This window comes from Rosa rugosa, chromosome 2, assembly GCF_958449725.1.
Source record: "Rosa rugosa chromosome 2, drRosRugo1.1, whole genome shotgun sequence".
Classification (NCBI taxonomy): Eukaryota; Viridiplantae; Streptophyta; class Magnoliopsida; order Rosales; family Rosaceae; genus Rosa; species Rosa rugosa.
In genome coordinates, this window is record NC_084821.1 from 71684430 (window position 1) to 71707172 (window position 22743).

The following is a 22743-nucleotide window of genomic DNA, read 5'->3' on the forward strand; positions in this document are numbered from 1 at the left end:
CAAGATCCATAACAAAGGTTGAAGAAGATCAGCTTAAGGAGAAACAAATCTAAAAATACATTATAATGACAACTGTACATCAATTTAAAATAAATCACTTTCCACTATAGAAAACAACGAAATTAAAAGCATGGACACATACGTTATTACATTGCTACCCGGCTATTCTGTTCTATTTTGAGGTTCCTTAAATGGCTGCAAGCAAAAAGACATTCAGGAACATGTAAGTTTGGGTTTGAATGATAATGCCAAGCATCTTTCATGGTACATGTAAGGTGTCACTTCAGTACACAACTAATTACCTCAACGTAACGGGAAAGTTCACTAGAAGTATGGATATGCCCCGTACTGAAATATGACTGAGAATAATCTTCAATTTTGCCCAATCTGCAATGATTGTTCAATATTAGTATTCAATAGATGATATTTGATACTGCGATAATATAGTGAAACTGAAAATCACAATTCAATGAACTATGAGCTTCACAATTGTTGATCTGGTATCAACTCAAATAGATGCTGGCAATGCTAGATTAAAAGCTATTCAAAACAAAAGTTTGACAGGTGTATGATTCAAAATTGCATCGTGTTCATAAATGAACAGGTTTTCATGGAGGAATTAATCATATGATAGAAGAGAGAAGGTTTTGGTTACCTGTAAACATAGTTCACCATGATACCTCCACTTTGATGAAGGCCTTTCTCTGATCGATCAGCCATCCAATTAATTCTTTCAACCATCTGCTCGCTCCACAGAAAGAAAAATGAAATTAGCATATACTATTGAAACATACTTCTTGTCAGATTTCTTGTTCAGAGAATTCTTTTTTCTTTTTTTTTCTTGTTCAGAGAATTGCATAGTTCTACATATATCATTTATGCATCAAATATAAAATTCAATCAGTCCATCCGACGATAAAACATATACATATGCTCATATAAGGACTGTTGCACAAACTAGAGTTAACTGACATACTGCTCCATTCTGTAGGTGAAAATTTGCAACAGAATCCAGAGCTTTGCCTCTCTTTTTCTCTTGCAGAAGGTACCTTTAGTAAGAGAAACAAAGATATGTTAATAGTGTTTCACACAGAAGAACATAGATCACAATATTGTCCAAGACTCTTAAAAGTAATTCCTGTAATGTCATCAGCAATCACATAATATGTAATGTTAACCGTTTCATTTTAGCAGACCCATCATCTTTACTAGCTTAGCAACAAAAAAGAGAAGGAAACTAGAGTTAAGACCTGGCACACAATCGCATTAGAGGGGGTTTTAGAACTGAAAGCAATTTATCAGACTTGGTCCACTCATGGTTTGCCGAAGTCAGTAAATTGAGCATCACTTCCATGCTGTTTTTCCCAGTGGTGAATTCCCTGCACGATTAAAATGTTATTAAGCATTCCAGATGCTAACACAATGTGCCAAAGCCAATAAGAAGCTTACACAGAAGCATCCATAAGTGCTCTTTCCTCTTCTGGTTCAAGTATGTTCTCCCAAAATGTGGAACCAGATCTATCAGCTGACGAGTTTGGCATGTCTTCACCTTCAGCAAGTTTTGACTGGGATGCCAATTTTGATAGGAGCCATTGCATATACCCTGGAATGGGGCTGAGAGTCGCAAATGTCTGATTTTAAAGACGGTATGTGTCAGAAAGTAAAGCCATGATGACTGTTTTCCAAACACTATCTATTTATTGCTTTGACATCTTGAATAAGAGCAGTTAAAAGATGACTTTAGTAAAACAAAAACAGATCAATTTGAAAGTTGGCAAAAAGAAAAAGCAATGGCAAAAGCTCTTGAGTTACTTTCAAATTTTAAGGGGAGTAGAATAGTTAAAACTAAAAACACCACACCCAAGCATTACCAGTGACCACAACTTATAAATGTTCAGCTAAAAGTTAATTAAACGTTCACTAAAGTAATTATTTGCACTAACAGAGGTAAACAAACAAGCTAAAATCACATACAAAAAGAATTTATGAAGTCCATGAAATAGGGAGATTACTTTGCGAGTCTGGCTCTTAAAATTTGTAAAAGGAACAGGACAGAACTTACAGAAATATGTGGCATGTCTTTCCTCACCAGTGTGATCACACGTTTGATTAGAAACTTTCCCAGGTTTATCCCCGACAAGCCAGGCTGTCAAAATTAGAAACTACTCAAATCAAGTTATGGTAGCAGCAAGTTTAAAGTAAAGAAGGCCACTCTACAAGATGTGGCCCTAGAAAGCTTCTAGAACTACCATGGGATAAGTGTCCACAATCTACTTGATGTGTTTCTATTCATTTCAGAAATACTAAGTATTGCAACAAATACACACCTGAGTTGATGATATGGAGTAAAACAATGCACATGTAGCCTCACATTCAGGAATTGGAGGGTCATCCCATAGAACTTCCTGTTACATAAATATTAATTGCATCACCAGAAAATAGAGACGAGTATATTAAGAAGAATTTACTAATGAAAGATTACTGACCTGTACAGATTGAGCCATATCTTTCATGAGTGCGACTTCTATGAAAATAAGGGGTTCACCTAAAAAACAGAAGATAAATGAAGTATATGTTATAACTTAAGAATATTTCAACTGTGTGTCAACACATTACAACGAATTGTCACTAGATCAATAATAGAGAAATGATGGGGCCAATGGGATAAGAGGCTGACCAGGTATTGCTGGATGAAAGTATCCAAAACATCGGCGACCAACTCCCAACCTTCTCTTAAGATCTATAAGATTGCTGATTGGGTGCACGGCCTATACAATATAATAGGAAGTTGTAAAGCCACCTGTAAACAAACATAACTAAATGCACTACAAGACAAGCAAGATAGAGTACCTCATAAGCCACAATTTTTTCCAGCAAAGAGGCAGGATCATTCCATGTGATCTGGTGGAGCTCTAAGGCAGCAGGACTAAGCCACATACTAAGTTTCTCCTTTAAATAGGAATCCAGTGCTCGCAAAGACGCAAGATTGTCTTCTCTAAATATGCAAGATTATATCAAAATCTTAAACCTATTGGCAGAGATTGCATTTCTTAACATAATAGTAGCTTTAGCTACACTGAAAACATAGTTCATTTACCAGCTAGTGTCAACGAGACACAACAAAAAAAAAAAATATAGGGATTAAGTATAACCTTACGCGAGAATTGATAAAATATCAGCTCGAAGAATGGACAAGAACTTCAACCCTCCGGGATGCGTATTAAGCCGCTCAAATAGCACTTCATACATCGGCTTGAGAGCATGTCTCAAGTTCCTCTCAATGCGGTAGAATGCAGAAAGAGATGCCTCCTCTTCAACGCCAACTGAGTGAGCACTGTCACCTAAAGATACAGATATCCAATTAAACCACCTCAATCTCACAAATCACCAAATGCAAAGTGTAAATAGCAACTAAAAAGATATCAACACGAAACTCACTTCCAGTTCCAGGAGGCTCAAGTCCCAAATACTGCTTTATCAAATCGCGAACTTGTGTCCTATTAACATCATACTCTCTGGCAAGTTGCACAAGCAATTTTCGACGATTCTCATACGAAAGGCTGAAATATCCCTACTCAACCACAAAACAACCAAATTCAGCACCAAAATATCACCAAGCATCACTAAAAATGCATCTTAACCTCCAAAAAAAACTACCTCTGAGAAATCATTCAGCACGGAATCCAAGACTTCAGTTTTACTCATTGAAATTGCAGAGTGCATGGACTCCCTTACAACCTCAAAATCCCTAAACAACAGTAAAAAAAAGTATTAACTGCAATCAAACAATGTAAAAGTCCATGCTTTTACAAGCTCAAACTCCCTAAACAACAGTAAAACAATCATCAAGTGCATTCAAACAATGTAAAAATCCATGCTTTTTGTATTGGGTTTTGAATAAAGAACATCCAAACAAAAAAATCATTAACTGCAATCAAAAACTGTAAAAATCCAAGCTTTTTGTATGGGGTTTAGAACAAAGCACACCTCTTGGTGTTGCTTAAAGCATTGAGCTTTTGGGTTCCACTACTTGATTGGCCTCCATTCACCGTTTGATTAACCATGTTCTGTTCCAGAAACTCCGATCAGAATCCATGAAATTACGAAAATGGGTATCGGAAAATTGAAGACTTACGGCGAGAGGAGAGCGAGCGAGGTGAGCTGAATCGTTTTTGGTGGGTCTCATTCTGGTTCGCATTAGAATTGCCAAACCTTTCTTGTTCATATCTATTCAAATCAGAGTTTGGTGCTTTTTATAGTGTGAAGAGTGAAGAAGACAAATGAAGGTTGAGCTCTCCTTCTCTGATTCACTTGTTTTTGTCCACGCCCGCCATGACACAACCAAAATTCCAAACCTCCTCTTGTCTTTTGGGCCGACATGGGCCGTTTATAGTGGGCCTGTTTGGGCTTTGAAGTGGGTCTAAGCCCGGCCCATTTAATCGTCGGAAGGAAAGACCGAGCCTAGTTCGGTTTAAATGGAGAGAGTTTAAATTATAGGGGAAATGATCATTTACCCAATTTTAGCTTAAAATTTGTCCACTTGCTCCACTAACAGTTTTTTAACCCCATTTACAAACACTCTAAGAGATTATTTCCCTAATACCCAATTAATTCTTTTTTATTTATTTTTGGGACTTTTTTGCCCTCTCCTTCTTTCTCACTTAGAGGGAGAAGTCATCCTCCACCTTGCCGGACTCCGGTGACCAATGGCCGGCCGCCGACTCTGGTGACCAAAATCCGGCGACCGATGACCGGAATCCGGCGACCGGTCACTGCCGGATTGGTGTCGAGATTCCGGCGTTTGAATTTATTGCCCCCTAATAATACCCAGTAACCATATTATTGCCCCCCAGTAATCATATTATTACCCCCCAATACTCATATTATTGCCTCCCAAAAATCATATTATTGCCGTCCAATGAATTGTATGAACTCCCAAAACCAAAATGAATACACTACAGACACAATTGATCAATTTATAATCATATTATTGCCTCCCAATAATTATATTATTGCCCCAATAATCATATTATTACCCTCCAATAATCATATTATTGCCCTCAAGTGAACCAAAATGAATACATTACAGATAAAAAAAAAAAAAAAAAAAAATCTCAGTATACCAAAAAAAAAAAAAATTCTCTGGGCACCCACCGGAGTGTGAGGCAGATGCAGGAGTGGTCGGGGCGTGTTTTAGGGTGACGGCGACGTCTGGTGCCTGGAGACAAGGGTCGGGAGGAGATTTTCGTCGAACTCATTGGCAAACGGTGGTGGCTGCCGTTGCGGCAGAGGCAGAGGCATGGCAGTGGGAAGGGATCGGAGGGGATCCGGACTGTAACCGGATCTGGACTGGAACCCGACGCCACTGGTGGAGGGCGCGACGAGATCTTTGGCTTGAGGGGTCGGTTGATGGCGGCGTTTTGGTTTCTGGTTTGGAGCCGAGCATCTCTCCGTTCTGGGTGCGTGGGTGGTGGTGTTGTGGAGTGTTGGGACCGGCAAAGGGGAAGATGGGCTGTGTTTGGTGCGGCGTTGGCCGTAGATCTGTAATGCATAGGCTCTTTTCAGAGAAGCCATGGGTTAGAGAGAGAGAGAGAGTGGGGGATGAGAGAGAAAGAGCAGATCGGGGAGAGTGGAGAGAGCCAAGGCACATGTAATTAATTAATAAAGTTAAGGGTACAACTGTCATTAAATATTAAATTGGATAAATGGGAGTGAAAAACTCTTAGTGGAGTAAGTGGGCATTTTTTATCCTAAAATTGTGTAAATGGTCACGGCCCATAAATTATATCTAACATACATCTACATATGAGGAATTATTCTGTGGTCCCGAAGTACCATTGACACTGTCATGTAGTGGTCTCAACCAATAATATCATTCGAATGTGGTGAGGACCATGCAAGGGGGTGAAGAAACATCAATTTAAGAGACCAATCAGAAATTACTACGAGTCACATGGGCCAATAATATCACATCGGATCACCACGTGTACTATGGTTAGGGACCATATTATAATTTCCCATCTACATAAATATGTGTCTTTTTTTTTTTTGAAATAATGTGTGTCTTTTAAGAGTAATTTTATCTACACATCTCAAACTGTTTAATACACATCCTCCATTTTTGTAAAATTTCAAATTCCTTTTATAACCCTCTTCTCAACATAACAAGAAGAAGAAGTGATCTTCCAATTCTCATCTTCGCCTACTCAACGGCAAGATGTTATAGAAGAGCAAACTTTTCACTGTATGTCTTCTTATCCCTTTGGGTCTCCCATGCCTATCTAAATACCTTCATCAATACAGTTTCTATCTTGTTAGCATTTTTCTTTTCTTCATCATCATATTGAGAAGGCATGTCACCCATAACCATTCTTTGCATCTTTGAAAATGGCTATGACTATAGCTTTCATAATTTGGTTCATCACTACCATCTCTCTTTAATTTGAAAATGGCTATGGCTATAGCTTTCATAATCTGGTTCATCACTACCATCTCTCTTTAATTTGTGGGCGTATGCATGATGATTGTATGTATCCACTAGCCAATATGGAGTCCAAATTTAGGTTGGTGAGTCAAAGGTTTATACTTTCATCATCAAACTTTGTCAGCTAAAGGTTTGTATTTTCTTCTTATCTCCGGAATCAAACAAATAACTTTTTGGATTCAGTCCATTAATTACCAAACCACAGAAACCCATAATCCAACAATAAGCAAATTTCACCAACTCAACCCTGAAAACAGACCAAATTCAGAAACCATAATACAACGGATATCTGTTTTATTTCTTCAAATTCCCTTCAAGCCTCTTAATTTTAATGAGAAAAGACTCAATCTTTGGTCAGCCGGACACACAGCCCATTTTAACCAACAACAGAAACCCCATTTCTTCAAATTCCCATCAATCCCCTCAATTTACATGAGAAATAACCAACTCTTCCCAACCTCAAGAGTTGAAGAATCAATCTTTGGTCAGTATGACACAGCTCATTTTAACCAACAACAGAAACCCAATTACTCGAGCAAATTTCATTTGGATTCTAAAAACAAACCCAAATTCAAAAACCCGAATCAAATTGCTCAGGCTATATTAAACCAGACTAACCGAACAACGAAGTAGAGAAGCAAAAATATGAAAGATTAAGGAGAATCATTGACTCTACATACCGCAGCCAATTTGTTTCAATACTGCGCTCATTCTCTCTGAAAATCCATATGCCTCAAAATGAATAACCATCTCAACAACGCCTGCATGACCCAAATTCAAAATCAGTGACATGCAAAGATTCAGAATGAGTTTGAAGAAATTCTCTGAAAAAAAAGAAAAAGAAAAAAAAAGAAGCTGAATATCTGTTGAGGGAACAACCTCTCTGTCTCTCGCTGTCTATCAACCCAACAATTCTCTCCACCTCCCTGGTCTCTCTTTCTTTCCTTTCTTCCCATGTTCTCCTCTCTCTTATTTTCTCCGTGTCGGTAGAACCCACCCAGTAAATCAGCAAATGAGGCAGTACGTGGAGGAAAGAAAACATTTGGGTGGATCAGTGAATTGCACAAAAATGCAGGGGTGAAATCATCCACTCACTTTAATCATCCCATTCTAGGCTAGCGAATAGAGAATAAGCCAGCCAGCCAGCTCTTCTATGTATTGTATAGTGTATACTGCATGTATCCATATAAAAGAACTGATTGGAATATGATGGTCATGTGATGTAGAGTTGTAGACTAGTGTCGATGCATATCTTACTTAGAATTTAAGGAAAGAGAAAATTTTACAAATAGTATCCCAAATAAAGTCCATTCATCATTTCGGTACCTCAATTTTGTGGTACCTCAATATTGAAATCCGACACAATATCGATGTCTTCCGTTAATAACGCCGTTAGGGCAGATTTTTTCCATGGGCAAAATCGTCTTTTCAAGGGAGATGGATTTGCTGGGTTGCAATTGAAGCAGATTTTCTGGGCAATAGCCAGGGCAAATACTATGAGACAATTCACCAAATCAATGGAAGATTTGAGTAAAGTTTCTTATCAAGCATGGAAATGGTGCAATGACAGGTATATAATTTAGATTTATAATCAGTCAGAATGTTAAATTAATTATGCTTTTTATATTCTCTATATCTATTTGCCGTCTCCGGCCTGCATGCTATATCAGTTTCTGTTTTTGAGAGTATTAGTTATGTTGATTGAGGTTTAGGTGTGCCATTCTTTTGTCTGATAGCCATTCAACAAGAAGTTATTGATTCCATTAATAACTCTGTGAAGATGGTTCTGTACAGCGCATTAAATGAGTTTCACATTCAACTTTTTTGTGAAACTTTTAACACCAACATGCTGCATTCATTCTTAAAAAAAAAAAAAAAAAGTTGCTGCTGTATTATACTTTTAATTGATCATTGGGTATAATTAGCAATAACGTACTATATAACGTACTAATTGATCATTGAAACATGCCCGCTAAACATTGGCCAAGGTCTCACTTCCAACAAGAATTTAAATATGATAACTTACTGAACAATCACTCTGAATCCTTCAATGCAAGTATTCTGCCTCCAAGGAAGAAAGCAATTTTGGGACTTCTAGAGGACATAAGAATTTCATTTATGGTGAGGTTGGGAAATAGAAGAAATACTGGAGCTAAGTGGAGGTGCAAGGTCGGACCAAAGGTCGAAAAAATTTTGAAAAAAAAATGTTGAATGGAGCCATGAGTAAAGGCATTGGAGTCTATGGAAAAAATCCATCTCCCTTGAAAAGACAATTTTGCCCATGGAAAAAATCTGCCCTAACGGCGTTGTTAACGGAAGGCATCGATATTGTGTCGGATTTCAATGTTGAGGTACCATTGTTATAGTTTTAAAGATTGAGGCACCTAAACGATGAATTGACTTTTTATTTAGGTTACTATTTATAAAATTTTCTCTGAAGGAAATGACAAAGAAAGTTGATACATGACAACTGGCCGGTGGGATTATTCTTTGCTTCCTTCAATTAATTAGTTGTTAAAGTTGAATGAATGCCATTGCTACTCTCTGCTCCTTCCCTTTTATATAAACAGTTGCTACTAGCTAGCTAGCTGGTAACTGGTGTAGATTGCGTATTCCGTACTTCCGCTCTTGGTTAACGAAGTATTGAATTTGACTCAGATGAATGAAAGTGATTCAAAGCATAAAGTATTTTGAAGTTCAGATCAGATCATTTCTATCACGATCTGATTTTTAAAGGAGAAGGAAACAGTTTTTTTTTTTTTTTTCCATTCACCTACAGATCAGCAATAAACAAGGAAATCTGTTCCCTCCCTCTTTTGTTAGTGACACGTTAGTATGTTACCATATCTACGAATTACGTTGCAAAGAAATCCGAACACATCTTCAATACAACACTGTAGTATCACATGATGTCGAGATTTAGACTTTTCTTCACAACATGTAACGAAAAATATAAATATTAAGTATAAGCTTGTGAACAATAATGTAAAATGGCATGCATGTTTTCTACGTACGTACCTACGTACTGTACGCGCGTCTGTTATTTTTATAGGGTTGAAGGAATCTAATTAGGCAGATGATCACGGGCAGTCGAGTACTGTCCCTTCTCTTTCAAGGAGTTGGAAACCAATCGAATATAATGTAGAAGGATTCACAAGTCACCTAACTGGGTAATTCTTAAGGGCTTGGATTACACACAATCCAAAATGATCAATGATTTGTGGCTCCAGACTATACCTTTCTCACATTCTCGATCGATCGACAAAAGTAGTGAAAAGATAGAAAGTATATAGCAGTGTGAGCGTGACTAGTCCAGCAGTACACTCTTCCCTTCCTCATTTCACTACCCAGACATTTTTGTCATTTTTAGATATTCCCTGGGAATGGGTCCTGATCTCCCATTCTCCACAGCCTCAAAAGTGGAAGCACATGGCATCTACCTAATAACGATAAAAACACCAGTCTAGCTAGAGCAAAGAATCCTAACCATGTACGTAGTGGGATATCTATAAATGCGAAAATTATAATATAAATGCCTCACACGAGTGTTTGGTTTGCTCATCAAGTTGCTTTTCCTCGAGAGATGAAGAAGCTCGCAGGATAATTTGTTTGAAGTTACAGTTCTTAACCTCTAAATGAAGAACAAATTATACGGATATCGCTTTGTGTTTGGGTAAGAGTGAATGAGTGATAAATACTTTATAATGATATTGACACTACTATTATATTTCAAATGTTATTAGTGTATTAGAAAAGAAAAAAAAAATTGAATTAACACACTAGAACATGCAATCAATAAAAATAAAAAAAACCAATGTATAAAAACAATCTAACAAATAACCTAATTACAAATCGGAGATGATCCGGCTAGAATAGCACTTTGATATTTCAATATTGAATGAGTACAAACTTGCAATTCTAATAGGCTTTGGTCTTCGGATGATATGATAACCTCAAGTGACAAACTTTGCATAAATTTCAAATATTTAATTATCAGTGAGATTAGGTAGACATGATCCTTAAGGAAATGACGTCGATGTATATATGATTTTGCAACTCACAACCAACTCATAAATTAATGTTGGTCTTGTTAAAGGTTGTCATCATGATTCATAGTTATATTCAAGGTTTTTAAATTTAAACACACAAAACTGTCACAGTTTTACTATTGGACCACCCAACTGCACACTGTTAACAACTTAACATCAGCATCTGAACTTTTATACTCATATATATAATATAATATAATATATATACATACATATAGAAGTATATGCCACGTGGCAGAAACCCCTTCCAAGTTGGCAGCAAAAGAAAGATGGGCAAAAAGCAGAGGATCCAAAATCAGTGAGGCAGAAGAAAAAGAGGACTACACTATTCAATAGTAGGAGAAAGAGACCTTATTGATAAAGAGTCATACATTGCCTGCCTACTCCAAACCAACCCTTCTCTGTTTCCTCACTCCATTTTCTTCCATTCCCCATTTTTTTAATTCCTATACTCGCCGACACAAACAGTGACTCACACTCCCACAACACATTTGAGTTTTCTTCCTTCTACTTCTGCTTCTTCTTCTCTCTCTTAATAACTCAAGCTTCGAATCTCCATCGCACTCTCTGTAGTCTGTGCCCCACTTTTTCTTTAATGGCAATGCCCTGCCTTCTTCTTCTTCTTCTTCTGCTGCCTCATTGCTTGCCCTCACTCACATTGGTCTGCGGGTCCATGGTTCCATTGCATGTGCCTCACTGCGCCTAATCGCCGCCAAGTTGAGACTAGTACAATGGGTGATCGCTACTCTGCTCAGCCGTGCTCTGTGACTCTGTTTCTCATTGAGTTTGTGTTGTTGGGTTTGGTCTTTGCTGCTCTGCCTAGGATTAGTGGCACCACTGATGCTTCAGATGGTACTTTTTTTTTTTTTTCTGCTTTTTGATTCGGTTTTGTGGGTTTGATAAAGATTTGATCTTTGATTTTGGGCAGGTTGTGATTGATGGATTTGTTTTGTTTTGGGTTTTTGGTTTTGGGGTTTTGCAATGTGTCTTTTGGTGTGTTTTTTGCTGAAAGATGGAAACTTTGACCTGGTTTGGTTGCTGGGAAATATTGGTGTTGTTATTTTCAATTTAATGTTGATTTTGGGTTTTGAGAAAATGAGAAATTTACCATTACTTGGTCAAAACTATTAGGTCTAGTTTTCATATGAGCATCAAAGTTCGATTCTTTTACAGATGTTTTAGCGAGTAATTGAAATTATGCATAGCAAAGCTCTTTTAAGAAATGGGATTGCTTTTCTGAGAGTTGGTTGTTGTTCTTTTGCATTGCAGTTCAAGCTCTTCAGGTTATGTATACCTCAGTAAACAGTCCTTCTCAGCTAACTAATTGGAAAAGTAGTGGCGGCGATCCATGTGGAGAGTCATGGAAAGGGGTAACTTGTGAAGGCACAGCTGTTGTTGCAATGTATGATTTGTGTTTTGGTAAATGTGTCTTTCATTTTTATTCAACAGCATGATTGGTGATTGGTTCGGGAAGTGTTAATGTTGCCTATTGTTGTCTTAACAGAGAGGTTTCTGGATTAGGACTCAGCGGAACTACGGGATACTTGCTTTCCGACCTGTTATCATTGAGAAAATTGTGAGTATACTATTACCCAGTTTTTCTTATGATTCTTTTTGGCGTTTTTGTATGGCACATACATCATATTCTATCCTTTTAATTGTTTTGTTCTTTTTGTTCACCAGTGATTTGAGTGACAACAGTTTTCATGATACAATACCATATCAACTACCTCCAAATCTTACGAGCCTGTAATGTTCAACCACTAATTTCTTCACTCTCTTGTTTGTAGAAGTTATTTTGAATGTTAACTAAGGTCCTCAAAATATTATATATATTTTTTTCTCTTTTATGTATGCAGAAATCTTGCAAGGAACAACTTCAGTGGGAATTTTCCATATTCCATTTCCACCATGGTTTCTCTCGATTATTTGTGAGTTACCTGTATTGAACTTTATGAAGTTGTGCTAACACATTATGCAATTCAGTTACAAGATTATAATTTTCTGATATATTTAAAAAATTCTTGGTTTTAGGAATGTTAGCCATAATTCGCTATCCGAGTCAATCGGAGATATTTTTGCTACTCTTGGTAGCCTTGCAACGTTGTAAGATATCTTACTTTGCCACTTCTTTGTCATAAGTATTCTGCTAGTCTAATGTCGTGAATGTTTTATCTGCATTATACTGCTAATGACCCTATTGTTAGTGTCCATCACATAAAGTCATGTTTTTGTTGTGTCATTTGAAGTGTTGGAGCTTCTACTTACTCCCAATTTTTGTTGATGCACACATATATTTCCATTGTACCTTCACCTATACATAAGTTCCTGATGGCCACTATATTTTACCATGTAGGGATCTATCTCTGAACAACTTCTCTGGTGATATCCCTGCTTCCTTCAGTTCATTGTCCAATCTTTCTGCTCTGTGAGTTTTTTGAGCTGCTAATGCCTTTTGAAATTTCTGGTTGTCGATCACTATGCCATTTGCATTCACTTGTAATGACATCTCAATTTGTGACAGCTATGTGCAGAACAATCAATTGACGGGTTCTCTCAATGCTCTTACGGGTTTGCCTTTGACTACTTTGTAAGGGTGTTTTCCCCCTTATTTTGCATTTAATATTCTACTACCTATTGTGGTCTTATGTTCTTGTTTTGCATTTTGAACAGAAATGTTGCCAACAACCATTTCAGTGGATGGATACCCCGAGAGCTTAGCTCAGTTCATACTTTTATGTAAGGTCCTTTGTTTAATGAAAATTTGTATTTTGTGCTCAACTTTTTCTGTATATGTAATGTAGCTCTTAAAGTTGATATAGATATGATGGAAACTCCTTTGACAATGGTCCTGCTCCTCCACCGCCACCATATAACCCGCCTCCCCCAGGAAGACCCAGTCACAATCATTCTGGACCTGGTACACGGCCACAGAGAACTGATGGAAAATCATCTGAATCGAAGAAAGGATTGACAGTTGGGGCTTTGGTGGGAATCATTGCGGCATCTGTTTTTGTTGCTCTCATTCTCCTACTAGCTCTTTTCTTTTGCATTCGCAAAAATAAAAGGGAAGGCAGTGTTGCAAGACCTTCGAGGGGAGGTCTCTCTGTTGGCACAAATAATGGTAGAATCTCTTTTCTCTTTTTTCTTTTCCAAATTGCTTTTTAATTTGAAGGAAATTTGATTGGGAATTACTCCTAAGTAGGCATGTGATTTCTCTCCTTTGTTCTTCTTTTCTCTTATGTTATTTTTGGGCCAATGTGGTTTCTTTGGAATAGATTTATTTTGAGTGCAAGTATGCAAGAGTGAAACTCTTAAAATGCTTTAATTTTCTCTTTAACACTCTGGAGCTGAATGCTCTTCCATTAGCGTCCTAATTGTATGCATGCTGAGCACCGTTTTCTATCTTGCAGTAAATACTGAGATGCAAGAGCAGAGGGTAAAAAGTGCATCTGCTGTAATTGATCTCAAGCCCCCACCGGCAGAAATATTGGTGGTTGATAGGTTACATGGAAAAAATGGATCAATAAAAAGAATAAAATCACCTATCACTGCTACTCCTTATACTGTTGCCACTCTCCAAACAGCAACAAATAGCTTTAGTCAAGAATTTCTTGTTGGTGAAGGTTCCCTTGGTCGTGTTTACCGAGCTGAGTTCCCCAATGGAAAGGTAACTTTTTCTTCTTCTTTAAATCAAAATTATATGCTAATGTTTAGATTAGAATGTATTAAAATATTCTACTATAAGGGAATGGTGGCTGTCATTACTTTAGTTACTCCTCGGGGAACTGAGGTGCAGAAACCTTGCATCCAGTTCTGTTTCCCTACACTCCGAGACATTCAAATTGATGTATGTATCGTCTTGTACTTGTTGTCTTTGTTGCTGTGTGGAGCGTCAGTAATCTTAACAATGTATTCTATGATAAGTTTGTGCTGATTTTAAAAGGACATTTGTAAGTGTAAATTGTCAGCATAAGTAAAAAGTTAAACTGTAGTCTGTTTAATACATTATCTACCATCCTTAGACTGTGCTCTTTCAGACTGATAGGGGTGGAGTTAAGTCCAATCTCTTACTAGTGCCTAGCTTCAGTTGCTAATTGAGGTCAATAATATTCTGGAACTAGGGGCTCTTACTTATATCTGAGGTTCACTTCTCCTGCAATACCAATTGTAATACTAGTGGTACATGAACAAATTCTTTTTTCCGTTTCCTAATGCAGATGATGGCCATTAAGAAAATCGACAATGCAGCACTATCTCTACAAGAGGAGGATAACTTTCTTGAAGCTGTTTCAAATATGTCGCGCTTGAGGCATCCAAACATCGTTACACTGGTTGGATATTGTGCAGAACATGGACAGCGTCTTCTAGTCTATGAGTATATAGGAAATGGGAGCTTGCATGACATACTTCATTTTGCTGAAGATGGCAGTAACACACTGACATGGAATGCCCGTGTTAGGGTAGCACTTGGCACTGCTCGAGCTTTAGAGTATGTAGATGGACTCTCTCTCTCTCTCTCTCTCAGTATTTATTGCCCACAAACATTTCCTGAGTTAAAGATTCTTCTGCCAGGTACTTGCATGAGGTGTGCTTACCTTCAGTTGTACATAGAAACTTCAAGTCAGCAAATATTTTACTTGATGAAGAGCTCAATGCCCATCTATCTGACTGTGGCTTAGCTGCTCTAACGCCAAACACAGAGCGACAGGTATATTAAGGGATTTAAATGTTCTAGTGGATTTCCCAGAACTTTTCAAATTCTTCATTCTTTTTCTAGGTTTCAACTGTTCTACTGGAATGAATAATTCAATTCACTTTATGCTTCCCAGGTTTCAACTCAGATGGTAGGTTCATTTGGTTATAGTGCTCCTGAGTTTGCCTTGTCCGGAGTATACACTGTAAAAAGTGATGTCTACAGCTTTGGGGTGGTGATGCTAGAGCTGTTGACTGGTCGCAAGCCACTAGACAGGTATATCTATCCCGCATTACTGAATTGTCATTTCATGTTTTCTTTTACAGTGAAGTTACTAATTTTTTAATCATTTTCTTTAAATTCTTGTGTTGTTTAGTTCAAGGGCAAGGTCAGAACAATCACTTGTAAGATGGGCTACTCCCCAACTCCATGATATAGATGCTCTAGCAAAAATGGTTGATCCTTCCCTAAATGGCATGTATCCGGCGAAATCTCTTTCACGCTTCGCTGACATCATCGCTCTTTGTGTTCAGGTAACTTTGATGTTAGTGTTTAGTGCTACTACCAATATCTGTTAAGAGTGTAGTATGGATGAAGGAGAGCAATCAACTAGTAAGTTGCTCACCTGTGCCTTCCACGGCAGCTTAATATTGGCTACTAATGATATAAGACGAAGTGATTGCTCATTAGAATTACTTCAAATGGTTATTGTCCTGATTATGGGACCTGAACCTGGTATGGAAAACCTTTGTGCCAGATAGGGCCGAGAATCACTTCTTTCTTTTTTCTCTTCTTCTCATCGGGGAAAGAGAAAATAAGGTCTTATGGAGGGATGGTGAACATTCAGTATGTGAATAAGGGCAATGATGTTCTTCTCATAATGTAACTTAGAATTTGGTTGATCTCACTGAACTCCAATTTCTCTCTTACTTTTCCATTATATTAACTTCATTAATATATTCATGAGTTGAAGTTTTATTTGTGACAAGTAGCAACTCTGTGAATCAGATTTCTCATACTTTATGTTTTCTCTTTATGTAGCCGGAACCTGAATTTCGGCCTCCCATGTCTGAAGTTGTGCAAGCGCTGGTCCGCTTAGTGCAAAGAGCTAGTATGGTCAAAAGACGTTCAAGTGATGAATCTGGTTTTGCATACAGGACCCCTGATCATGAAGCAATTGACATGTCATTTTGAGTGTCGGTGCCATCCATTGTCTTATAATTTTTTTTTTCTTAGTATGCGGGTTGCCAATTCGACTCGAGCTAGCATGGCGGAGGAGAAGAATGCATTTTCAACCACACCAGTCGGTAATGGTGTCTCAGCCATCTTAGACTTGTTGACATTTGCAGTATATTTATCTACACAGTTTGGAGTAGGCAGGGTTGGATGAAACACGGAAACTATGAGGAATATCCGATATGTTCTCAAACTAGGTGAAAAAGATATGTAATTATAATTCACATTCTGCACATAATATTATGCCTATAAACACACTGTCAAACACTGGATTGCAAATATTAAAATTAACTTTTCAATACTTTTACCTTCTTTCGGCATTCTACAGCTCATGTAAATTATGTCTTACTGTGGTGAATAAGTAAAATCAAATTATGCTAAACTGCATAATGCGTTTTCCTAGTATGATTTGACAAATGTGGTAGCTATGGGGTTTCCTAGTACGCCAAGGTTTCCTATCATGATACCAAAATTTCTTAGTGTGTAATTCGTGAATGCGGTTTCCTAGTATGATTGACAATGTTGCTCCGGGGTTTCCTAGTACTTACCATCAGCTCTATGTCTATATATACCTGGGCTTCTGTGCGAAAAACCCAAATCTTCTTCAAGAGACTAAGTATACTGAGAGATCAAGAGATCAACAGAGAGAGAGAGAGAGAGAGAGAGAGAGAGAGAAACCGTGAAATTTATAAAGCAGTAGCAATGGCAGTTTCTGCTACCATGAAATGGAGTTCTGCGTGCATGTTGTTGCTTGTCGTTTATGGCTTCATTACTATAATCACTATAGGAACAGGAGGAGTGGCTGTTTCTTCCCTGCTTGACGATACAGATCAAATCACTGCTGCTTCCACAGTTGAGATGATGTCTAATCAGAACAACAACACCGAATTTGCGAAAAGCAGGAAGCTGCTGGGCATCCCCTCACCCTGTGGAACTGGTAATTCCATATATGACTGCTGGCGCTGTGATCCCAACCATTTCTTAACCAACTTGGTCTCTGTAATCTTTGGTGCATACATTTGAATAAATTTCACTTTCCTTTCATCAATTGGTACTGTAATTTTCATTAGAGGCTTTTCGGGGATATATATCAATCAGTTTGGTGGGTTGTACGCTGAATGTAACTAACTCTGTCATTATTGTAGCCAACTAGCCATATATACAGATTATAATGAGGCCAATCAAATACGCAAATCTAAATAGATGGGGTTGTTTTTGCTCCAAAATATATTGTTGTATCTTGTTGACTATATTTTTGTTATGATGGGATGAAAAATGAAACCCATGTCAGAACAACTCCAGCAATATTCTCTATTTTACACTAATTATAACTTTGAATAAAATTCTCTCATTGTTTGATATGCCTTTGAATTGATGATCTCATATGTCAGAAGCAATATGTATTGGACTTTTATACATGTCAAGTTTATAGCTTTTGTAGTAGTGAGCAGGAATCTGTTTGATTTTATGCTTTAATTTGCATTATATTGTGTATGATGGTTCTAGTTGGATCTCCAAATTTGATATTTGGACCTCCATATTTTTTCAATTATCAATAGACATTGTCAACTCATATGAAAAGACAAATAAGGACAAAGAGAGAAAAAAAAAATACTCTTCTTGCCTCCCTCATTAATATATATATATATATATATATATATATATATATATATATATATATATATATAATTAAATAAAAATAATTAATTTCTATATATATGGCCTTATCATTTAGGGTTAATTACAAAACTAAATTCAAAACAATATGATTTGGGTTTTCCTTAAACAACTAAATTTATGGTGCGTTTGGATGAGAAAATTATGAAATTTGTAGAAAATTTATAAATGATGAAATCTTTAACTCCATCAATCTAAAATTAAATTAATTGTAATTTCTATTGTTCGGTTGTATATATTTAGGATTTGAAATGTGTAATAAATTAAGAAAGTTTCAAACAAATAAAAAAATAAAATTGAAAAAAAACCTTGTTTTGGAAATGAAAGTTGAATACTGCAAAGGAGTTCGTAAATGACATTTATTGTGGTGGAAATTGAAGTGGAAAATTTAAATAATGAATTCCTTCGTTTTTTTTCCACTGAGAATAAAATTTCCAATCTGATAGTGCCAAACAAGGGAATTGACTTTTAGGAATTATGAAATCCTCACTTGCAGTTAAAATCACTTTCTGGTTCCATCACTGAAAATACACAAAAATGTAGACAGCTCCCCTCACAAAACATTTAGTGATTGAATTGATAGAGGTTAAAAAAAACAACAACAACAACAACAAATTGTTGAAAATATAGATTTAATTGTTCAAGAGTGTTTTAGTAAATAAGGAAGTGTACTTAACCAAGGTACCCAAGAATTCTCCCATATGTAATAAAACAATAAAGAATATTAGGGTCTAGAAGCAATTACTCTTTGTTCAAGATCATCTTCGCTAGTTCACCCCCAGATCCTAGGGTTGCGAAAAACTCAACTTTTTCATTTGAAGGCGGAGTGTCTTCATTACCTTTAGAAACATGGTAAAGTTCACACTTCTGCAGCAAAGAAAATTTTAAAAATAAATGAATGAACACAAACATTGTTAATTAAGAGAAAAAGCACATATACAGGTTTGCTCACCTAATGGACAATTTTAAGGGACTATGAGAGACAGATACATCTCAACCACATGTATTAAATATAAAAGCATAAATAATAACACCTTAAAACTGTGCATTTATTTTCAGCCGTCAGATTCACTTGTCCCTCACAGTCCCTTAAAAACTGTCCTTTAGGTGAGCAGGCCTTAACACCTATATATGTATGTTTCCATTATATCCAGCGATTAAGATCCCAAATTGACCCTCTCCGTATTGCTCCTTGGCTTTACGCAAGAACGGCCAGTATTTTTCAACGTATTCAAGAGGAAATTTCAGCTTAAAACAAAATATATGAAAATAAAGAGAAAAATGTTGTTTGCCTATTTTTTGTTCCATGTTGACCAAAAGCATCAGTTATTTTTCTTACTATATGATATTGATTTATTATCTTTTTATCCACAGGTTTTGTTTTTTAGATTACGTTGAAAACGATCGAGATGTCACGTACAGAACCTAAGGAGCTAGAAGTGGCGACAACCAGTCTTGGGTTTATTGTCAAGGATGGCATAGTTCTAGCCGTTGCTTCTAGAATAACTAGAGTCGATGGAAACTTTATAAGTAAACACTATTTATCCTTCTTTTTTTTATACTGTAAATGAGGTTTCTATTGTAATCTGATATCTTCCACATGTTAAATTTCCAGTTTCCGAAAACGCAAGAAACTATTATGAATTATCTTCAGTACACGGCATACTATGCACATTCACAGGGTCAGCTGACGACTGGTATGAGATGTTCAAAACTGTTAAAAAACAGGTAATTAGAAGCTTTGGAATTTTTAGCTACTGCATGCATCTATTCATGACCATTCAACAGTTCAACTATATGAAGTATTATGAACATTGTCATTTTCAAGTTCATGCTTTGCTTCATATACCTTTCCAAGTTCATGCATGGAATTACATTATTGTCCTTTAGGAATTAGTTGTTCATGCTTTGCTTCACTACCTTTTTTGTGCTACTTTCTTCAATATCACTTTCGATTTTGTTGCTGCATTGGTTGCAAGAATTGTGCTCATTTTTTACTGTTTAGTATAACGTCGTTTTCTTATTCCTATTGTTCATCTTTTACTGTTTTTTTTTTCGTTCATCTTTTTTTGTTTGATGCCATATGAACATATAGATTTAATTGTTCAAGAGTGTTTTAGTAAATAAGGAAGTGTACTTGACCAAGGTACCCAAGAATTCTCCCATATGCAATAAAACAATAAAGAATATTAGGGTCCAGAAGCAATTACTCTTTGTTCAAGATCCTCTTCGCTAGTTCACCCCCACATCCTAGGGTTGCAAAAAACTCAACTTTTTCGTTTGAACGCGGAGTGTCTTCATTATCTATAGAAACACGGTAAAGTTCATACTTCTGCAGCAAAGAAAATTTAAAAAATAAATGAATGAACAAATAATAAATCAACACAAACATTGTTAATTAAGAGATAAAGCACATATATATATGTACGTCTCTATTATATCCAGCAATTAAGATCCCAATTTGATCCTCTCCGTATTGCTCCTTGGCTTTACGCAAGAACGGCCAGTATTTTTCAACGTATTCAACCATGTAATCTTCTGCCATCTTTGCTGCTTCCTTGGGTGTTGTTGGTTCCTGCATGTGTTATTGTAGACATGCTACTTAATTAGTTGTTTTTCTAAGGAAAATTCTGGAGTAGATTTTTTTTTCTTTTTCTTTTGTTCTTTTTCTTTTGTTCAAAGTGCAGCAGGAGAAGCTGTTACTGAGTAACAATTAATTCTTTTTCTAGAATTTTCCTTAGAAAAACAACTAATTAAGTAGCATGTCTACAAAAACACATGCAGGAACCAACAACACCCAAGGAAGCAGCAAAGATGGCAGAAGATTACACGGTTGAATACGTTGAAAAATACTGGCCGTTCTTGCGTAAAGCCAAGGAGCAATACGGAGAGGGTGAATTTGAGATCTTAATTGCTAGATATAATGGAGACGTACATATATATTTGTGCTTTATCTCTTAAATAACAATGTTTGTGTTGATTTATTATTTGTTCATTCATTTATTTTTTAAATTTTCTTTGCTGCAGAAGTATGAACTTTACTGTGTTTCTATAGATAATGAAGACACTCCGCCTTCAAACGAAAAAGTTGAGTTTTTCGCAACCCTAGGATCTGGGGGTGAACTAGCGAAGAGGATATTGAACAAAGAGTAATTGCTTCTGGACCCTAATATTCTTTATTGTTTTATTGCATATGGGAGAATTCTTGGGTAGCTTGGTTAAGTACACTTCCTTATTTACTAAAACACTCTTGAACAATTAAATCTATATTTTCAACAAGTTGTTGTTGTTGTTTTTTTTTTTAACCTCTATCAATTCAATCACTAAAAGTTTTGTAAGGGGAGCTGTCTACATTTTTGTGTACTTTCAGTGATGGAACCAGAAAGTGATTGTTGGAGAGGCCGAACAAGTAAACAGTTATAAAGATTTTTCTTTTAATCTGGATCGTTTTTTTTTTTTTTTTGCAATATGGATGGTTGTAGAAAAGACTTTGGTTTTCAAATAAATTAGTAATATCTACACCAAAATATTCAATAAGAGTGTGTTTGGATAAGGGAAAAAATGATGAAATTTAACTGAAAGTGAGGATTTCATAATTCCTAAAAGCCAATTCCCTTGTTTGACACTATCAGATTGGAAATTTTATTCTTAGTGGAAAAAAACGAAGGAATTCATTATTTAAATTTTCCACTTCAATTTTCACCAAAATAGATGTCATTTACGAACTCCTTTGCAGTATTCAACTTTCATTTCCAAAACAAGGCTTTTTTCAATTTTATTTTTTTATTTGTTTGAAACTTTCTTAATTTATTACACATTTCAAATCCTAAATATATACAACCGAACAATAGAAATTACAATTAATTTAATTTTAGATTGATGGAGTTAAAGATTTCATCATTTATAAATTTCTACAAATTTCATAATTTTCTCATCCAAACGCAACCTAAATTTAGTTGTTTAAGGAAAACCAAAATCAGATTGTTTTGAATTTAGTTTTGTAATTAACCCTAAATGATAAGGCCATATATATGTATTCCTTTTAATATGTCTCGGTTACTCTCTCTGAGAGGTAGGTGGAGGTCGTGGCCTCCTAGCGGCGGTTCTGCAAATTGGGTTAGAGGAGATGAGGTTTCCTTCTCGTCTAGTAGCTGGGGGATTGAGGATGGCGGGGTTCCCCGTCGTCGGATTCTCAAAATTGGGGCCAATGAAGAGCTTCTGTCTCGGGTGGCTTTTCGTGGCAGCGGCAATGGTTTCGGGTCTTTCTTGACCCGGGATGTTTGGGAAGGTTTGGCTCGTCGGGTCGCGGAGTGGAGCACCGAGGGGAGGTCTGCCTCCTCGGGAATTCGTTTTGTGCCAGGCGGCTGGGCGGTGATGGGGGCTGATGACTGGTCGCCGTACAAGGAGGCTTGCGCGACCGGGCTAACAGATGCAGCGCTGATCCGTGCTGGAGCGGGATTGGTTGCTGCTGGGAGAGGCGACGATGGCGACGACCAGCGGTGGATGACCTCCCAGTCCGGCGTCGTCGACTGGAGGCGGTCTGGTGTGCTGCCGTACTTGATTTGGGTGCCCATGAGTTTGGGTGGCCTTAGCAGGTCCAG

At 36.9% G+C, this 22743-nt stretch overlaps 2 protein-coding genes across 3 annotated transcripts; one reads left to right on the forward strand and one right to left on the reverse strand.

The window, feature by feature from the left end:
* Positions 1-9: 9 nt before the first annotated feature.
* LOC133729945 (uncharacterized) lies at positions 10-7610 on the reverse strand. Of its 2 annotated transcripts, none has more exons than XM_062157570.1 (16): positions 7364-7610; positions 7165-7245; positions 3658-3748; positions 3439-3571; positions 3158-3341; positions 2851-2995; positions 2678-2768; positions 2487-2545; positions 2328-2405; positions 2063-2146; positions 1450-1631; positions 1251-1379; positions 977-1049; positions 656-741; positions 303-387; positions 10-195 (listed from the first exon to the last, which is right to left on the reverse strand). In XM_062157570.1, exons 3-16 carry the CDS (start codon positions 3721-3723, stop codon positions 163-165), a joined length of 1428 nt encoding a protein of 475 aa, XP_062013554.1. In that variant the 5' UTR covers positions 3724-3748; positions 7165-7245; positions 7364-7610; the 3' UTR covers positions 10-162. The 2 variants fall into 2 exon arrangements, with proteins under 2 accessions (XP_062013554.1, XP_062013553.1); XM_062157569.1 differs by lacking the exons at positions 7165-7245; positions 7364-7610 and adding exons at positions 3988-4067; positions 4136-4342.
* A 3307-nt stretch (positions 7611-10917) lies between these two features.
* On the forward strand, positions 10918-16772 carry LOC133729948 (protein STRUBBELIG-RECEPTOR FAMILY 8). Its single transcript, XM_062157572.1, has 16 exons — positions 10918-11385; positions 11803-11935; positions 12038-12109; positions 12217-12282; positions 12393-12464; positions 12568-12639; positions 12890-12961; positions 13058-13123; positions 13207-13272; positions 13356-13657; positions 13947-14203; positions 14754-15025; positions 15109-15244; positions 15366-15505; positions 15606-15762; positions 16271-16772. Exons 1-16 carry the CDS (start codon positions 11220-11222, stop codon positions 16421-16423), a joined length of 2202 nt encoding a protein of 733 aa, XP_062013556.1. The 5' UTR covers positions 10918-11219; the 3' UTR covers positions 16424-16772.
* Positions 16773-22743: the final 5971 nt, after the last annotated feature.

Bases quoted from the DNA above. Each gene is read 5' to 3' on its own strand.
- LOC133729945 (XM_062157569.1), bottom strand. From the start codon at position 4,225: ATGAACAAGAAAGGTTTGGCAATTCTAATGCGAACCAGAATGAGACCC. The intron at 1,632-2,062 runs GTAAGTTCTGTC...CTTTAAAATCAG, and splicing joins AAGACATGCCACATATTTCT to ACATTTGCGACTCTCAGCCC. The intron at 1,380-1,449 runs GTAAGCTTCTTA...TTAATCGTGCAG, and splicing joins GCACTTATGGATGCTTCTGT to GGAATTCACCACTGGGAAAA.
- LOC133729948 (XM_062157572.1), top strand. From the start codon at position 11,220: ATGTGCCTCACTGCGCCTAATCGCCGCCAAGTTGAGACTAGTACAATG. The intron at 12,465-12,567 runs GTGAGTTACCTG...TCTTGGTTTTAG, and splicing joins ATGGTTTCTCTCGATTATTT to GAATGTTAGCCATAATTCGC. The intron at 15,245-15,365 runs GTATATTAAGGG...TATGCTTCCCAG, and splicing joins CGCCAAACACAGAGCGACAG to GTTTCAACTCAGATGGTAGG.